This window comes from Fringilla coelebs (genome assembly GCF_963513975.1).
Source record: "Fringilla coelebs genome assembly, chromosome: 2".
Lineage (NCBI taxonomy): Eukaryota > Metazoa > Chordata > Aves > Passeriformes > Fringillidae > Fringilla > Fringilla coelebs.
The window spans coordinates 70,089,200-70,109,417 of NC_140029.1; the positions used below are offsets into that span (position 1 = coordinate 70,089,200).

The following is a 20,218-nucleotide window of genomic DNA, read 5'->3' on the forward strand; positions in this document are numbered from 1 at the left end:
GTAAAGGGGAAAGAGAAAATCCTTAGGGTTTTGAACTATATTAATTGTATTTATTTTAATTAATTTAAAATTAATACAAACAGTGAAAGATTTAGGAGCCTGCAGCGTCTTGCCTCCTCAGCTGCTTCTTGTCACCTGGTAGCCCTGTCTGCACCCCTCTTGGGCTGATACCATTTGCTTTGATATTGACACAGTTCAGGCTCAATCTGGTCTTCAAAGAAATACGGGCATGAAAATCCCTCAATCCCCCTTTTTGCTCTGAGCCCAGGGCATGTGCACATTTCCCAACGACTGCAGAATCCAGTGGGTATTATTTTGTACTTAATAAAATTAACAGCCTTTGCAGAAAATAGGATTTGGAATGACATTTCTGCCAGGGGATCATTCAAAGTCTGGTAGATGTACTACAATATCAGTCCTGATCTCTTTCATACCACTGGCTCAATTTTTCATATCACTGGCTGAATTTATTATACTGAATATTAAGAAGCAGAAGAAAAGTAGATGAGAAAGATATATATCTCCTATTTTAGATAATATTTGTCCTGTTCTGCATTGGCAGCCATTTACTTGCCAAACACAGTTCACTCTGTTTACTGTTCAAGCTTGTAAGAAGGCGTGTTCCGGGTAAAAACAAAGTACAAGAAAGAATGCCTCAGATTCACTCTTAACGGAATTGTCTCTGTAGCAAGGAAAACCACCTCCTCAACATTCAGGCCCTATTCATCCGTTACTATTAATATTTTAAACAGCTGTTAGAATTTAATTCTTGTTTATTAATATTTCATAATTATTATTCATATTTTTAAACTTCACTGGGCAATCAAGATACCAGACCAAAGTCAGTGGCACAGAAGAGATTAGCGAGTACTGCACAGATTTCATTCGTCCTGAACTATATGGAGACTACAGTCAGGACAATCCTGGAACACATCTGTTTAATATCCCTCTGGAAAGAAGGGCACTTTTGGGACTTACGGTTGGTTGTCCTGCTCTGGTCGCTCTGAGCGCTGTCGTTGGACTGGTTGCTGGAGACAGAGGACACACTTGAGCTCCTGACAAACCCAAATGCAGCCAGCTTAGCTGCTGGCAACCGTGAATAACCTGGGGGACGAAGTCCAGATGGGCAGGGCTTGGGGAGATTTGATTTTGCAGCACTTGGACATGATCCTTTCTTAAGATCAACTGAAAAAAGAAAAAAGAAAGAAATTTTGTTAAGTAAGTTAACTAATGGGAGACCATTACCTGTATCTCCCAATTACATAAAGGCAGTACTAAGGCTGAATACAAGTTTAAATGGCTGATCAGACTGCAGTGATGTTTTAATTTTTGCTGCACTGAAAAGACATTTGGTGGAAAAATTTCAGGTCACAATCATTTTTAAACGGTGAAATGTGCCAAGTACCCAGGGGGCATAACGCAAACTTCCAGCAAAGTAACATAGTTCAACACTGCTACGAATTTCTTTTCATGTTATCTTCTTCAATGCTGTATCACTTTCTAATTTTACATTTATTGTGAGCCAATTAAAAAAACTCACAGAGACAAACACGGTACTCATAACCTCCAATTTTGGAAAGTATTGTAAAGCAGCAACAATCCTCTTCAAGGACACAGAACTTCTTTGTATTTCAAAGAAAACACTTCTTTGAAGTTCTTCTTTCAAATTCCACTAAAAAAAAATTCCCTTTTCTTGAGCCAAGCCTGGGAACAAGGACATGACCTGTAAAGCCCTACTTTTATAACATACCATTGGCCATTTCCACTGGTGGACTTCTCCCTGCTAAGACATCATCCCAGGTGAGTGACATCCACCAGGTCTCAGACAAGTGCCAGAAGCTGGTTTACAACACCTGGAGTGTTTATAACACAGGAGCAGTTCAGCTGTGATGCCTGCCTGTGGTTACTAACCACCCATCTGTCTTCAGCTGCTGTCCTAACCTGTACGCCGCTGCTCTTGCTCAGGCAAACTTTTCTAGGCAAATACGGAACACAGGTTCACAAATGCTCTTTTTTTCCTTCACAGGCCAAAGGTCCATGATCATGGCAGTCTTGCCTTCAAGGTCAAGGAGCAAAGATTAGATTTTACTTTTGGTTGGAAGGTCTGGGTACCAAGTGACTCTAGACCCCAAGTGCACATCAATTTGGACAGAGCTTTTTCTTCCTAGATTTGAGAATATCACATTCCTGTTCCTTGTGGAATTCTGTGCAGCATAAATACAGGCTTAAAAAAAAAATATTAACAACAATCTCCAAAATCTGATGCTAGAGTGCTTAATCAGGACCAATGGGATAGGAGAAAAGGCAGCATTAAAAGCTATCAACATATTTTGAAAAGGCCACAGAAAAGGCCACAAAGTCATCCTTTTTCTGTTCTTATTCAGTGAACACTACTTGTACACTAGCCCGACACAAACTTCAAAGGAAGAAGTAAACATTCATAATATAAAGAAAAACACAAATTAACTGCACAGTAAGAATATGGTCATATTATTACAGTATTTAATTCTTTTGTAAACTATGTAGGTCACAGCCTTATTAATTTTAATGAAGCATTTCACTTTGAGAAGACTTTAGAGAAAGCAAGACTAACTCCTTTGAGCAGAAAAATGTTACAGGGATTTTGAAAGATATTTGTGTACCTCATCACAATACTAATGCTAAGCTTTGTTTCATGTAACTAAGCCTTTCCTTTTGAAACACAAATAGGTGTAACACCAAGCTAAAAAGAGTTTTGTTCTCCTACAAAACACATTCCTGCAAAGATGTAAAAAAATGCTCCTTGCTCAATGAATAAAGCAATTTATATACTCTAGGCTCTTAAAAATGCATTTTTGTACCCACTTTCCCCAGGTTGAGCCCTTTATTAAGACACAAGGAGATGGATGTCTGCAGCACCTCTGCCAGCCCAGAGAAGTACATGCTGTGCAGAGTAACCCAAAGGAGAATAACAAATATCTATAGTGAGTAATAAAAGACTACTAAAATCCCCATCCACTCCCCATCCCTGGCACCAGCAGAGGCAATTTTGGACTGTGATCTTGAATGTGGCTTCCTTTGGATATTGTGAAGAGGGGCTCAAAGGGAGCCATGGTTTGCAGGTGCAGGTGAAGGGCAGAGCAGAGACAGGCAGTGAGGGCCACCATCAGTTCACTGCCAGGTTTGTGCAGTGCTCCTTTGACAGTGGTCTACTGCAGCTGATTTATGGCTGGCTGCAAATCACCCAGACTGCTTCCAAAGCCAAGACTTCTTCCCTACCCACTGCAAAACACTCCATGTGCTGCACCAGTGACAGGACCAAGCCCAGGCAGCCTCCAGATCTGAAGGAGAGGCAAGTACTCGTGGTAAGCAGCTGCAGGTGCAAGGAACCTGCCCAGCTCAGTGGCAGCAGGGAGAAGGTGTGGGGCTGTCTCTCGTGGGTTTTACAGGTTTCCCAAAAAATGCACCTGGACTACTTAAGCTGGGATTTCTTTTCCCTAAGCATCTCTGAAAATTGAGGTGGAGGGAGAGATATTTCCATTTTACAGCAACAAACTATAAATATCACAGACTTCCTGCAACAAAACAGGGGAAATTCCATTGGGGCAGTGGAATGAAGTCAGAAATGGCTTTATTTAAAAAGCATTTCAAATGTGCTTGGCCTAGGGCAGTGTGGCTCACCTGAGACTCCTAGGTCCCCAGCTCATCTACAGGGATGCTCACAAGAAGCCCCAGACTGACTGTTCTCTGCAGTTTGTGACCAAGCACCATGAATGAAGAAGAATTTCCTTAAAACCAAAAGGGTTTTGGTTACAAACTGCCCAACCATCTTTACTTTTTCTTCAAAGTCATTCTTCCAGACTTGGGCAAAGGATTCAGTGTTTTTTTCTCATACTTTTTTGTGTGTTTCTAGTTTATGACTTCAATTCCAATTCCCCCTGAACTAACAATATTTTGCATCTTGAACTCATCATCATCCTTAAATTATTTTTCACTTCTCTTCTTTGTAATCCAGTTCTTCTGCAACATGAGGACCTGGGGGCAGGACATTATCCTCATTAGGGATGCATTCAAATCCTTAAAGCTAAGTAATTTTGTGTATTCCTTCTCATTAAAATACATGAGACACCAGCCTATTGTATATATTTTCTCTTCTAAACTTCATCAAGTTTTCTCATGCATGTTTTTCACTTTATTTCTGTTCCTTAAAAGTATAGAAGTGCTCCTGCAAACAAGGTCTGGGAGTTCAAAACAAAAGTTATTTTAATGAGCAGCTTTTATTTTAATGAAAATCTGCCAAAATAAGCTTAAAAATCTTTCTAGTTGTCTCACTGCCTGAAGCTAATTATAGAATTAAGTATTGTTGTCTGTATGCACACAAGTGATTTTCTATGACACTTCAAGCTGTTTCCATCCAGAAACATAAAAACATTTTGAGTTCGTGACTGATTGACACAAACTAGATGTGCCTGGGGAGACTTTGTTAAAAGTCTGAACTTCACTTCTTATGCATCCCCACTGCACAAGAATTGCATCTTCGTGCACGGGTAAAAAGCAACTTTCATGTAATTTCACTGTGAAATTTGAAATATGTTTTAGCTGAAATGAATGAAAAATTAAAGAAATGAGTTATACAGATATGTTTTTATGAAAAAGAGTAGCAGTTCAAGACTTTAAAACTCCATAACTCAGGGATCCTTGGAAAGTCTTTGTTATCTGGTTGTAGGGTTTTTCGTTTTCTTTGCTTTCCCTTTTTTAAATTTATTTTTTTTTAACCAGCATTTCTATTAAAACTTTAATCATTACATGCCATTTTCTCTCACTTACTGATGATCTGAACATCACTATTCTCACTGCATATTGGGAAATCTATGGTAAAGAACTTACCTCCAATATCACTACATCAGTTAGAGATAACACAAACTGAGTTAACCCAGCTCAGAGTTAACCATTTGTATCTTTGCAGATTAAAAACAAATCACACAAGTGAGAAATCTTTTCTGGTACTGCTGCATTTATGGTTTCCCTGTACAGACATAACAGCTTCTCTCCAACAAGAACTGAGGAAAGGGGCTTCAGAACAGAGGCTTTAATGGTGTACACCTAAGCAGCAGTGAGCAGGTTGAGCCCAGCTGCCCTGAGGGTCTCTCACCCAAATACCCTCAAGCCTGGGACAGGTCTGTTCCAAAGGCCAAACAGTTGCTACTGCTGAACGTTGATCAATTTCTGATGGGCCAGTGCACCATCATATGGTAGTAAATGCTCACCTCCTCATGATTCAGATTTAAAAGCACCAAAAACTGCTCTGTGCCTTCCCAGTTCCCAGGCAAACCAAGGCTGGTTAGCACAATTTCAACACCCCAAGAACTTGTCATCTCACAACTCATTCAAGCTGCAAATGTCCGTGTTCTCTCGGCAGCTACTGTGAAAAGCACGGCATCCCTCAAAAACGTGCAGCACAGAAATCATCCACGCATGAATCTCACTCAGTGCATTTTCCACTGGCTGCCCAGAGCAGCCAGAACACTTCCCTGCACTGGAGCTGCATCTCATCTGCCCCCCTGCTCAGAAGGGCTGTGGGTGCATGTCCAGCCAGAGACAAGGCTTGGCTGTGAGCAGGAAGGAGGCAAGGTAGGAATATTTTCCTGCTCCTACACCCAGACTGCTCCACATACCGTCCTTACGAACGACAGCTTGGTACAACTGTCATATAGACAACCCTTCCAATGTGATGGGGTTGAGTTCCTCGAAAACACAGTAATTGGAGCAGGGAGGTGGCAGATGGCAACGTCTCAAGTAAGACGACAATGTCCTTAAAAAAATTCATGAGGAAGTAACTTTTTGATACTTTTTTTTTTTTTAATGAAGTACAGTCAGATTGCTCTCTCAAAGGAAATAGAGAGTGTGAACTGAAAACTCTGCAGGTTAGTGGAGGACAGAGAACATTTGCCTCTGTGAACTATTCCCTTATCCCTCTGGCCAGTTAAGAAGCTTGCCAGTTCAAATCCAAGAACCTCAAACTGCAAGTACAGACAGAACTGGACTAGCAGTAAGGCAATACTTCAGGAAGTTACCTCAAAGCCTCTTTTCTATCATCAAATCTAATTTACATGTTCAATTATTAGGTTATTATTAGGTTGTTTATTCCTGAGAATAAACATGAAAATAAAGCTTTCCTGCTGGGTGAAAGCTGTAGACATATTGTGGCATTTGAGATGAAATACATTATACATATGCAAAGACACAGATATTTGCATATATCTCTGTCTGTCCGAGGAATGACAAATATTGCAGTCCTGATTTACGGGTAAATTTTGTCTTCAATGAAAGTTGACTTGCTTTCATTGAAGCAATGAGAGGAGCTTTCATTGAAGAAATGAGAGGAGCAGCTAGACCCCCAGGACTGACAAGTTTAATACAGAGAGAGGTGATAAGGAAGTAACATTTCATTAACGCACTCTTTGAGAAAAAAATACCCCAAAACGCTGCAGAAAAATGTAGAATTAAGTTAAAATAATGAGCATAATTAAAGTGAAGCTTTAATGATGAGATCTCTGTTATACTTTTCAAAATCAGACATTAAGTCCGTCAAAATAACCAGCTAATGAATGCAAATCCTAACACCCTTGCTTCAAGAAGTCTTTATAACCAAGGAAAACATATTAATATTTCACATGTTATACATACAGTTTGCTTCAATGCTTATTTTGACTTACAAGTTTCCCATAGAAAGAACAGAGTCTATTTACGTAAAATAAACAAATATCAAGCTTTCAGAGACTCCATGGAACCTATAAGTATATCATAATTCAGTGACTTCTTATTTTACCTACTTTGCAGATCGCTTTTTCTTACAGTCAGGCTGCTTGCCTGACCCACCTGAGGCAAAGCACCACCGAAGGAACAGCACTGCTCAACAAGGCACTTGCAGCCAATGCCACACGTGTCCTACATCCTACTGATGAAGAAGGATCACTGATCCAACCTCACTTAAGGCATCACACTTAAGAGATCACACTTGAGGGAGCACTCATCATTATTTTACTTTCTACTTGGCATAACGTAAAAGCTAACATAACCCTTAATGCACTCATAATACTTGCAGTCCATCGCAGCAGTTCAGGGATTTAATTATCAATTACTGCAGAGTCAGTTTTATGAGGATTAGTATTATACATGGGCCAAACCACCCAGCTTATCAGTGCTGCTTAACCAGACTGCTGCCTTATGAATGGCGTGGCAAAGGGGAATAAAATCCTCGTTAAGAGGCACCGCTGCTGTCCTCGATACCGCGCCACAGCGATTTCAGCGTAAGAGCTCCGCGGTAGCACACTCTGTCACGGGAGAGCAACTGGCTGATCCTTCTGTTTCCATTACCTCAGGGCAGGGCTGATATCACCAGGATTGGAAACTGGATTAAAAGCTCAGGATCAAGCTGCAAGAGATGCTGATTAGCAATCTTGAAGGCAGGCCTGGTATCCCTGACAGAAAAATGCCCCTTAGTCCCTAGCTGCTTTTGCTGAAGTTACCCAAGCTCTCACACCCCACAACACTCATAGGCAAGTCTTACTGGCTCTGCATCCCAGATGCTGCTCATATGTTCATGCATGTAATTTACTCATGTTTGCAAATATGACTCCATCAAAGCTGTGTTTAATCCTGTGCTTCAAACAGGGCAGCAGGACCAATGATGCAGATCAAGTATACTGCAAACAATACTACAACTAACAGCCAAATTAAGGGAAAGTGGTTGAAAATGGTGTTGGGTATCTTAACAAAGATGGCTAAAAGGTCTATGAGCTCCTCTAATTAGCACCCCAACAGTTCTGGCCTGCCAGGGGGTGCTGTCTGCTGTCCCCATCTATCCCTTCTACGGCAACCAGCAACCCCTCTCTGGTCTGCATGTGCGCTCTGCTGTGGATACAGGCACAGGAATCAATTCTCTGATGCCTCTGCACTCCTATACTAGTCTTGTATTATCTTCTGTCACCTCAGCCTCTTTCATGAGCAATTAATTATTCTTTTTAAAAGGAAGTATTAAAAACAAAAAAGCCTGGTAAGCAGACCTATGAAGTTATACATTGCTGTGAGAAGGATTAAGTCATTTGAGACATACAAGGAAAAAGGCTCTAGTCAAGGAAAAGGTGATTATAACAAAATCTTGAATAGATAATTGGGAAATAAAATACCAAAAAAAAAAAGAATGTAAAGAAACCAACATAAGATTTCAGAAGTACACAAAAGATAAGTAGGAAGAGACACCGAAACAAAGGAGAGCAGTGAAAAGTACTTCGCAACAGAATAAGGTATTGCAGAAAAATTAAACACATTCTTCATCTTGCAAGGAAAATGGAAGGTGAGATGCCAGAAGTGAAAACAATGTGTCCTGGGGTGGACAGTGAAAAACTGGAGACATTAGCAACCTCTCCAGAACAAGTCTTGTGTAATTTGAAATCCATAAAACAGTCAGAGCCCAAAGATCAGATGAAACACACTTTGGGGTCCTGAAAGAGATGACAGACAGATTATTGGACTACCAGGAGTTGTCTTTTATACCCTTTCTGAAACAGCAAGGTATCAATAGACTAGAAACAAGCAAAATAACAGTTGTAGGAAGGAAATTATGGAGAGCTATAAATTAAACTTGACCTCCAAAGCAGACAAGGACCAAAAAATAATCAGTAAAAAAAAAAAAATCAGATAAAAAAATAAATAATTTTTTAAATTTAAAAAATGACAAAAAAACCCTTTTGAGAAATATGAAAACATTAAGAAATACAACTTTAGTGGAATAGAATCACAGTACCAGCTCATGCAATTTACTTATGTACATTCCTCATGTACTGGCTTTTTTTAAAGGCAGTACTACAGACAAAAAATGGGACTGATAAGCTGATCCTGTTTAGATTTTAAAATGTCACATAACATAGAAGATGGTAAATGAATGCATGCAAGACAAGCTCCTGCATGGATTAAAAGTGGCTAAGGAAAAGCCATGTCTGCTAGCATCAATGATGGAGGATAATGTGGATAATGGATGGGTGATGGATGAATATAAATGAAGGCAGTGTTAATTTCTGAGGATCAGAAAAAAACCCCAAAAACGTTTATTTGGTAATGGGTTCTGTTTGCATTTCCTCTCTTATCTATCTCCCAAACTGGTTCCTATAAAACAAGGGCTTACCCTACTCATATCCTGAACTCACAGACTCTTGCAGTTTCATTTAAATGGAAATTATGATCCAATTACTCTCTGCACCTGTTTTCCCATGTTCATTGCTGACTCAAGTCACAGGGCTGAAATGGTATTTACAGTCCAGCCTGCAATCTTGGGGTGTCTCAGAAGTCACATACAGCTGAGTATGGTCACCTTCTGCTAATGGCATCAGATAAACTCCACATGCAGGGTCAGATAGTAAAGGATACTGGCAAGAGGCACTGTATTACAGAGAATCTTGATTTTCTGATAAGCCCCAAATCCTGTCAGCCTGTCTTACTGACTGACGCTGTCCTCTCAGGGTAAAGTCAAGATGCTCTGTTGCATCTCCATTCTAAATTTTTCTAAATTTCTCCTGCTTCTTAGTATAGATGGATGCTGGGGAGAGATGCTAAGTTTTCAAATGCCTGCAAAGAGGAAAAGACCCCACAACTACTCCAGATGAAAGAGGAACCAAACTGCAACAAAGCGGGTTACGCAAAACATTAGGGAACACTTTTAACTTGAAAATAGGCAATGCTTTGGAGCAGTCCTGCTCTCAGAGGCTCCAAGATCTCATATAGAAAGTTTTTATAAATAGCTTTTCATGAACAGGTTAAATAAGGATACATCAGAAAGAATCCCATCCTGGGGCAAGAGATCATATGAACCTTAAGTCATTAATTAGCTTTAGCCCTTTTGACTACTTTTAAAAATCTTGCAGAATTCTAGGCTGTTAAACAGCTGCTGCACTTCACCCTGACAATGACTGATTTCCAGTTGTCTCTGAACTTGCCCCTGTGCATTTTTAAACTTCCACACTTTTCCAGGCTATTAAGGAGTGTCCTGTAGAAGTAATTACTCTCTCTTTCTTGTGACATTGAACATTTCTCCTTCCACCTCTTCTTGCGCTTTTCCCTCCCCTGTAATTCTGCCCAGGATCATGCTGAGCTGGGCAGTAGCTAGGAAGAAAAAGGAATTAGAAGTGTTGCCTCCAAAGAGGTGTACACCAGGCCTTCAGAGAGCCAAGATCTCTGCTGGCACACGTGAACACTGCCCAGGTTTTCAGAGCACAACGTGGTGGGGAGTGTCAAATCCAGACTGAACGGTGGGGTCTTCATGGGGGAAGAAAATGTCCCATTATCTTCCCCAGAACAAAACCAAAGATTTTTCAGGCATCTACAAGGTGGAGGAAGATAAAAAGATGAAAAATGAGAATGATTATTGAAACCTGCTCTCTTTCTTTGGCAGTGACCTGCTAAACAACCTTTGCACAAGTCCCATACTCCCTAGTCAGCCTTGCTGCAGGATAAAAAGACACACCTCAAAGGGTGCTGTTGGGGCTTTGTAGGATCAGGTCAAAATGTTACTCATTTTGTGATTTTTCTGTCTCAAAAAAACAGGCATCTTATTGGTGACAACAGTAAAGGGAAAGGAAAGAACGTTCACACTTTACCTGAAGCATCAGGATGGTAGAGGCTGGGAGCACTTGTTATTTCTCCTTGCTGATGGAGACAACTCCCTGAGGATCTTTGACTCGCAATGAGAATCCTGCTCTTGGCAGATGGCAGCCTGGACACTGCACCCAGCCCTAGCTGTGGCTTCAGGATCATGGCAGATCGATAAAAGCTCGGTGACACCTCATAGTGGGTGTACGGTGGAGGGCAAAATTCATCTTTCGCAGGCCTTTCCCCCACCTGCAGAAAAATAACACAGATATTGCACAACAAATCAATAAACCCAGACAATATGGAGCTCCAAATTGCTTGTAAAGGCTAAATTTCCTTCCTTGTGAATCTGGTCCTCATAGCACTGCAAACTTTCAGAAATTTATGGTCTTACTATATTAATTGCTCTTCAAAAACATGTATATTACACTCTCAATATGCAACTACACCCAAATAAAGAATTGAGGACTTCCCTAAAAGAAAATGGACAAATGGAAGGCCTTCAATTAGTGAAAATGAGCATACTTTTAAGTCATGAAAGGTTATATTATTTACAGAGGTAGATATACTAAGAGACTGTGTAAAAGGAATTTTTATTAGAAGTTATTTAAAATATTCTTGCCCAATTCTGGAAGAAGTTGGTTTTAACTTAGATAGCTAAAAATAAAGCTGGAGTTGTTTAGGTACATTTTATCAGAGAAATTGTACTGCCAAATAATTTCTGTGACAAAAAAAAAAAAAAAAAAAAAGAACCCCCAGTATGTTCTCATTACAAAATGTTCATTGTAATCTCTGCCCCTCTAACTCCTGGAAAGAGACCTGGTTGTGGATGTGAGCACATTTCTCTAACTCATGCTTTCAGAGGCCTGTGGAATAATCCAATTCAGAGCTATAAAATCCATATGCCCATGAGGGTTGGAGAAAAAAAACCTATCAGATTTGCAAATGTGAAACCTTTGCTATTTATCACAAATAGATGCTGCGTTGTTAAAATCAGTGTCAAATCTCTCAGTATTCTAATGGCCATTTACTGTAAGAACAGCAGAGTAAGTCCCAAGCTGAAAGTGTTTGCAGCTCATAGCTGGCTCAGAGCACTGAACTGGCACTCGAGGAATGATCTGGTTCCATGATTCAGCCCTCGTGTCTTTGTGCATTCAGGCTGGGCTCTGACTCCCACTTTTCTGTGCTGCTTCGTGACTCAGGACAAGAGTGCAGAGTTTTGATCTCTCACATTTGCAAAGAACTGTTTGCTCTTCTGAGTAGAGTCCAACTTCTTCACCGTTTTCTTATAAATTGCAATATCATCATAATGTAGAAAGGACCTATGAATATTTTTTCAGCCCATTTAGGCCATGGGAAAAGAAAAAAAGCATAAGAAATAGGAAATCTGAACTAAATTTGTTTAAAAATTAATCAAAAAGTGCCACAGGCTACCTAGGAAGAAATGTAACTGCCAATTAATTAACTCTGCTGTAAGTTATGATGCATATAATATGCCAAATCAATTTCTATTTAGCAATTATAAGCATTAGAATATGCACTTCAACATTGGCTATAAAAGCTTTGATCCTAGCTCCTTCAAGAGCTTTAATCCTAATTTAGCAAATCTTTAATATGCTAAGAGACAAGATTGGCCTTAAACTATGAAATATAGAAGAATATTTGAGGCCTTTGCACAGGAACTAGGAGGGCAGATGCAACATTGTGCTTTATAGTTTTGCCCTACATTTTCCCTCCATTTGCAGTCCTATTTCCTGCCATTATATCTTTCTCTTTCTTTTTTCATTATACTCTATGACCTATTTAAAATTAGGATGCAGTTTTTTGCTGTATAATATGAATGATTCTGCAGACTTGGACTGCAGATGTCTGGCTTCTTACTTACAGCTTCTAGATATGAGATTGTTTTTCTGGATAAGCCTCAGTTATCTTCTCTCTCCCTGATAAATTTATATCTATCAGATTACACTATGCATAATATCATTTCATACTTAAATAAAAGTTAAGCACCAATGCCAAGTATTTTAGTATAAGGAAAAGAGAAAACCTTTAAGTAAGCATTTTTTATAAACTGGGTCAGTTTATTCAAATCTTCTCTCACCCCATTTCTTTTTCTTTATTGACAGTACGCTAAGAGTAACAAAGAAGGGCAACAAACATGGACACAAAACCAATCAATCACAAGCATAAAAGCTCTTCTCAAGGAAGGAGAAGAACTTAGAATAGAATAATTTAGATTGGAAAAGACCCTTAAGATAATCAAGTCCAACTGAATTTGCCCAAATATCTCTCAAGAATTGGATGCTATTTTTTAAAGATCCCAGTTTCGGAGGACATGAACTTGTTATAAATATATACTATTTTTTCCTTTCTATTTAACTGTGAATTTATGAAGTACAAAATTCAATAGAATTGTATAAAATTATTGCCATTTTAAAGCCCTTCAGAAAGATGTGGATTAATATGATCCCTGTTAGCAGCCTGTTTTTGTATGAGGGACTTCTAGGGAAATGATCTGTTGCAGCCTGTCCACCAAGAAGGTCGGCTCAGAGGGTTCTTCTGTGGGGCTGTCTGCTCATTACCCACACACCCATGAATGGATTTGTTAAAATGAGCCAGAAAAGTCTGCAACAAATACTTTGAGCACACAGGAATTTCCACAGGCTGGGTGTTCCTGAGCAGAGCTGGCAGCATGGCCAGCAGGTAGGGATGCCCAACACTTTACACTTTCCTTCATGGTACTTTGTTTATAACACCATCAAACATTAACGCCTCGAGGAAGAATTTGCTTGTCAAGCACCTGCTTCAGGCAACTCTTTGGGAAAAGAGTTGGCAACATCACTTCAGGCAGTTCAAATAACAGGATCAAGGGGAGAAACTTTTGGGTTGACTACATATAAAACAACTCCCCCAAGTCCTTTTTACCTCACAGGCTTTTTGTTTCAACAGACTTTAGTCCATCCATCGGACCAGAATGATGTCTGTGCAGGGGAACAGACCCAAAAAGGAAGTTGAGTGGGGCCAGCAGTCTTGGGGAGGCAGGCAGGAGAGCTGGTGATCAGCAGACCTCCTTACAGACCCTCACCAGATCAGGGCTCTTGGCAGCAGCCATTAAATGTTGAATAAAGTGGCCAGCAACCACTGTCTGACAGTGCACAGACTGTACCTGTACAGGTAAACTCTCTATCTGCAGACCAGGCTATCCATGCTGGCCCTTGGCAGCAGCCTCTGGGTGAGCACGCTGATCCTGGGCTGGGAAGCCTGCTCCCAGTCCAGCAGTACAGACAATCTTTCCTGAGCCTTGGAGGCCGTGTCATTTCACTTTTCAGTTCACTAGGACAGCTACAGTCTGAGGGTCCCTGTGACTTGACTTGCCCTGTAACTTCCCACAGAGGCAACTGGGAGAACACAGAGCCCACAAAGACCTGCTGGTGATGACTAGAAGAGGGTGAGGTCCACAACGAGATGGGGAGCCCAGGTTGTGATCAAGGATGTGGACAGCAGTGACCTGCCCTGGAAAAGGACTGGTTTTAAGCATTTTGCATTTCACCTTGAGTGGTTTTCTTTTCTTTTCTCTTTTCCTTTTTTGATGAAGACAGGCATGAAAGATCTATCTACACACTCTGCCAATGTTCTAAAGGAAAGCACTGGGGAGCTGCTAATTCCACAGGCAAGGCTGCCCATTCAGCCTTTACTCAATTCCACTGTGGACCCAAACCCTCAGCAGAGCTGGATTGCCTTCATGCTGGAGTTGGGATTTTTGTCTGAGCTGCCCCGAGTGGGCTTTGGCACAGGCGGCTCAAGGAGCCCTGCAGTCTTCCCTCTGCACAGAGACAGCCCTTGAGTATTTCTCATAGAGTTCTCCAGGCCTTTTCTTGGAGTCCCCTGCCCAAGACAGCTCCTTCCTATTTCATCCATGCCTAGCACCCAGAGGGGTATTTAATTGTTCCTACCACTTAGCTGAATGATGCTTTGAGATTACAGATATTAACACTATCATAGCTATATAAGGAGCTAATCAAAGCTCTCCAAAGACAATACTGGATGTGTGAAATAGGTCAGTCTGGGATTTTTTTCTCTAACCAAGACAGTGGCCATCGTGCCAGAGTCTCCTTGTCTCCAAAACCTCTGAGTCTTTCACATTCTCCCTTCAGCTCAGCGATTTGGATCTATTTCAATGCATCCTAATTGGTTTCTTTTGGATTACACATCACTCATCTGCTACTAACCCATACTGTGCACAGCTGCTCTTTTAAGCATCTGTTCACCTTCATGGATTGATCATTTTCCTTTCTCTTGATTCATACTGAACCAAATCAGGCCCCTTTGTATTCCTCCAGCTGGCAGGACAGCCAGGTTATTGCCAGGTGGCAGTCCAAGAAAGCAGATTCCATCTTCTGCTGTCAGCTCCTGAATCCTGGCCTAATGCAAACTCATCATGAAAACCACAGTTTGACTTTTTCTTCTCAGCCGCTTCTCCAGTCAGTCCAGCTTCTCTGAAGAAGCAGTTTGCTTGGATTCACAGGTTCCCTCATTGAAATCCCCACCAAAAGTCATATTTCTTGGAGGAATAAGGGAAGATCCTCTCCAGCTCATGTGTCCTACTTCTAACCCTAGTCTAGAGAAAATCCACTGCAGGCTTGCCCCAACCCGTATCCTTCTCATGCTGAAAAGTCCTCAGCAGTGCTCAGAAATCTGCCCTTTGTTCACTGATGGGTCTGCTGATCCTGCCTGATTATCTGAACCCCAACTCTCACAGACATCTGTGGTCTCCAGAGGGTCATGCCACTCTATAAACAGTCAAACAGCCAGTGCCCAGTCTGGGTCATTTTGGCTTTCATTCCATTGCCATGCATTCAACAGCAGTAACCTAGCAATTTCCCCTCAACTTACAAGGCAGTTGTGAAAATGTACTAATGATGGCTGAAATAGACAATCTCCCAAAGACCTTAATAATTCATTCCCTGGACATAAAATACAAGGGACAGAGCTGAAAGCTGAAGTTAAAGGAAAAGGGAGAGCAAGTACTGTTCTTTCTGTGTTTGTGATAAGAAATAACTATAATCTTTGCTCACTTCAGTAGGTTTCTAGTTAATATGCCGTAAGGGTCAATTTGCACTCACACACAGTATCTTAATTTGGGTATTTGCCAGGTTTTGACTGCCAACACTCACTAAATTTTTTATTTCAATACAGTTCCTTGGATCTGTACCATGTGTAGGTATAGAATCAGGTAGGAAGTAAAATAGCCTTAATAACACCACAAGACAGAGAACAAAAAACCCTATCCTTTTTATAAACAAAAGAATTTGTGTTATCTTCACTGTTTCTATGAAAAGCTTGGTTGTTGAACTACCTCAAGCTTGGTTGTTGAACTACCTGCATCCACTGATCCCAAGCAGTGGATGCAAGAGCACATGACAGACACAGCTTGCTCTTCCCTGTCCTTCCTCCACCTACCAAGCAAGCTCATCCTTCCTCCACTGTGCTCACCTCCCAGCAAGGATTTTGGGAACCCAAGGCTCCTGCCCAGTTTAGCAAGGCAGAAACACAGTGAGATGTCTGGAGCCAGAGGCATCTAGAGGGATTTCCATCACATTTTGGCTCAGGATGGCTTTCCAGGGAAAACAAGAAATCTTTTTTGAGGTGCAGGTTCAGTGTAAGAAACAGCATTAAAATTAGTCAAAAGTAAATCTTCTTTTGTATTATCTGTATAATCCAAAAAGAGCTCTGATAGTCTCTGGGTTTCCATACAGCTAAACAGAATGGAATTAGTGTAGACCTCTAATGCTCTGTCTACAAAAACTTGCCAACTTTCCCATTAGGAAGGAAGAGTCTCTATGGGCAAATTACAATCATTTCCCAAAACTATTCTTTGGGAAGCAAAAAAAAAAAAAAAAAAATTATTCAATTCAGCATGTCTTTTTCTTTCTAAACATCCCTATTTATAATACAAGCAGGTGATCAATATGTTGGAAAATACTGGAAGAACACAGTAACAACTTCCAGTAACAGCTAAGATATCACAACAGGGTCAGTGCCAGAAACAGTTGGGTAAGTTTATTCCTTATGAACACACAGTGTTTTGGGATTTATTTCTTATTTGAGGTTTGAGAACTAACTTCTGGCAGCAGCAAATAAGCAAATAATCACCACTTGGCAGACAAAAGCAGCTGTCTAAGCTGCAGAAACTTACCTCCTGCAGAAACTTCTCGCTCATCGGACCGAAGTGATGACCTGGGGGCCTAATTCCTGACATTACTAGTCCAGAACCGAAGAGCCTTGGCTTCTGGAGGTCAGGTTTAAATTTGTCATAGAGGACGCTGGCGGGCTTCGCCTCCCCTCCGCCGGACGCCTTCTGCTCCGCAGGGACGGGCACGCTGCAGGCGGCGCCGTCGAAGGGCAGCCCCGCCGGCGCGAACAGGGGGTCGAGCTGCTCCATCGAACGAGGGCTTCTCCGAATGTACGTGATGATTTTGGGCCTCACAGGTTTGGGCCGGGGGATGGCAGGTTTCATCTCAACGCCTTCTTCCAGCTTTTCACTGCAGTCACTGTCCACACCAGCCTTATCTGGGAGGGAGCCCTTGGGGTGGACCAGGATGGGTTTTGGGATGGCGCTGCTGCAAGCAGCCTTGATAGGCACTTTAGGGGATAAGTTTAACAACTGTGTGCTGTCAATGGGAGGTAGGACTGAGGAGGGTGACAATTTGTCATCATGAAGTGCATAAAGGTCTTTCAAATTACTGTTGGATAGTGTGGGCTGACCATTAACATCTGGCGTTGTCGTTGGGCGCACGGGAGTTGGGACACATAAAATTACATCAGCCTTTGTTGGAATGTTACAGCTCTCTGGTGCTTCCCCTGGGGGATCTTTCTCTACATTGGCTGTTTCTTTACTTGAACTGGAAACATTTGAGGTTTCCACATCACTGCTGTGACTGTCAGGTTGTTGGTTTGACACTGTTCTTGCACTGTGCGCTCTGTGATGATCTGATGGATCAGAAGCAGGCACAGCAGCATCCTCTGTGCTTTCTTTCACTAGCATCAGTTTATTCTCATTAACTTCCAAGGGTTTGCTGTCAGGTGCATTAATATCTTGTATAGGAGATACCTGTTCACCAACTGTTTCAGTGCAACCTGTGTCAACTTCATGCAAATTTTTGTTTTTTCTCGGTGTCACTTTGATGCCGGATTTACTACCACAGGTGAGTGGAAATATTGTTTCCATTTCCTCATCAGTAAAATATTCCTCACCAGCCTGGCTGGTTGCCCTGCTGTCACTGTCATTGCTTCCTCTTCCTTCCCTACTGATGGCGATGTTATCATTTTGCAATTTATCATCAGGATGAGTTACTACCTGGCTTGACAATGGGTCCTCTACTCTATTACAGGTGTCATGAAAACGGGATACTTGAAATTTTGACATGTCAGACCCAGAGCTTTTCTGTTCCTGCACTGCTGTATTTTCAGCTCTTGGACACCCCAGGAACTCTACCAGCATAATTCTTTCTATCTTTTGTGGACAAGTATTTTTATATTGTAGAGATGGTGCAGTCCTAAGCTCCAGTTTTTTACTTTTATCACCCTGACCTAATTGTGCTTCTGATTTACTAGCAACCTCATTGAGCTTAACAGCTGAATGTTGAGAATGAGAAGTATGCAATGTGCTTTCAATGCTAACATTTGGTACATTTTCTGGTTTACTTGTTTTCTTGTTCCCTGAGGTAGATGGTGTGGAATAAAATACAGTCTTTTCCTCTGAGGTATTGTCAAGTGGACAAAACACCATCCCAAGAAAATGATCCGTGGATGTTTTTTGGGATTTCTCTGTACTTCCTACCAAGTGGTGAGACCTGTCAATGGAGTCCAGCGATGCAGAAAGCAGACGTTTGCATGACACGCGACCAACGCCGTCTTTTGCAAATGTTTCTGGCTGAGGAGAAAATTTACTTGGTCTGCCCAAAGAGAGCCTTTTTATTTTCTCCACTTCCACAGTCCTGGACATTTTTCCCTTAGGAAAGTTCTGGGTGAAGTCAATATTACCTTTGGAGACAATCTCCAGGTTGGCATCATTTGTGCTACTTTTTAAATTGGACAGACTTTGTCCTCGGCTAATCCTGATATGCCTTGATATATCCTTAGCTTCGCTGGTCCTACAATCTTTCCCCATTTCCCTGCTTGTGGTGGAGGGCAGCTTACTTTCCTGTGCACTGGTGTGACAGGTTCGAGAGTCTTTGAAGGTCAAAAGTTTGTTCTGCTCTGTAGGCAGATGAGTCACTTTCTCTGTTTCTCCAGAGTATATATTCCCACTCTCATCTGTCAAATCATGTTTCTTAACATCCCCGTCAGTGGCTCTAACTTTTGTTACAATTTGGTTGGCATTTGTATCCCCAACATTCACTATGCTTTCATTGTTGTTTCTTATTTCACTGCGGTTGTCGTGAAGCTGGGAATAACATGACTTGTTTGGAATTAGTGGACCGCTCATTTTGAAGCTTCAAGTGACTGCTTTTTTTTTTTTTTTTTTTTTTTTTTGGCAGTTCTAATTAATGAGAAGGCGTTTTTCCCTATCAGGTTAACTTTTACGCATGCTTCAGTTATATATTTAAATTAGAACTGATCAGTAGAAAATTCATCATCAGAAGGCTTGAAGTCTCTTCTCAGAGTCACATTTTTCTGCTGCTCAGTTGTCTTTTCTGCAGCTCCTGGACCTAGGAAATCTTTATGATGTGCTGTAGGGAGGTTCAACAAAAGCAAAATAGATCTGCCAAGTTCCCTCTGAATGAGAGCCAGTTAATCCAGCCAACCTAAGGGGAAAAAAACCCAAACACAAATAAAACAAAAACCCAAACAGACAACATTACACTGATGTCAGGAATCATGCTAACTAAATCAAACTTAAAATCAACAGCACTCCTAGGTATAACCCCAGGACAGAGTGTTTTCAAACACTTCAAATGCTGTTTCAATTACAGGTTTGCTCCCAGCAAAAGTTCTTAGTGTAGCACAGACCTCTGACTTGAGAAGTTACACAACAAAAACTGTCCTGGTTAGAGGAGTGGTTGTTACTGTTTTTAAGAGACATAGGTTTACAACTGGAAATAGACAAAAATAGCCAGGTGAGGGTGGGATCCAGTCTTGAGGGCCTAAACATTTGCATATTGCTTCAACAATTACTACACCAAGAGTGGCTACTGAAGCATTTAAAGCATCACTCTATAGATTAGTCATCAATAATAGAATTCCAGGTCCACAGAAGTTGTTTATGGGTTTCTCTCCTTGCCTTGTAGAAATCACTGCTATTCTTGTGCCAACACCCCACCCCCTTTGACGTTTCTTAGCCAGATCTATAGATTCCAAAAAAGCAAAAGCTATGGCTGGAGGCCTGCAAAGAAAAATTGTATTTTTTCTGAGACAGATGCATGTGTGTATTTTTAAATATAGAGGATTGTACACCAATCCCAATACAGTGCTTCTCTTTTTGGCTCCCTCACACGTTTGGCTTCGGGAGCTCACATTTTGCCTTCTATCACCTCCAACAAGATGAAGGTGAGATTTCTGTCTATTCCATGCCTAAATTCACTCTCTGAGATAT

The 20,218-nt window shown here is 41.2% G+C and overlaps 1 protein-coding gene across 1 annotated transcript in view; it reads right to left on the bottom strand.

Annotated features, from left to right (window-relative positions):
- The window catches only part of MTUS2 (microtubule associated scaffold protein 2), a gene marked incomplete at its 5' end in the record, with an annotated part of 156,573 nt that extends 137,462 nt beyond the window's left edge, over nucleotides 1-19,111 (bottom strand). The window contains 3 exons of the mRNA XM_084201322.1: nucleotides 979-1,185; nucleotides 10,632-10,872; nucleotides 16,820-19,111. Of these exons, the coding sequence (XP_084057448.1) occupies nucleotides 979-1,185; nucleotides 10,632-10,872; nucleotides 16,820-19,111 (2,740 nt within the window). The remainder of the gene's footprint in view (nucleotides 1-978; nucleotides 1,186-10,631; nucleotides 10,873-16,819) is intronic.
- Nucleotides 19,112-20,218: the final 1,107 nt, after the last annotated feature.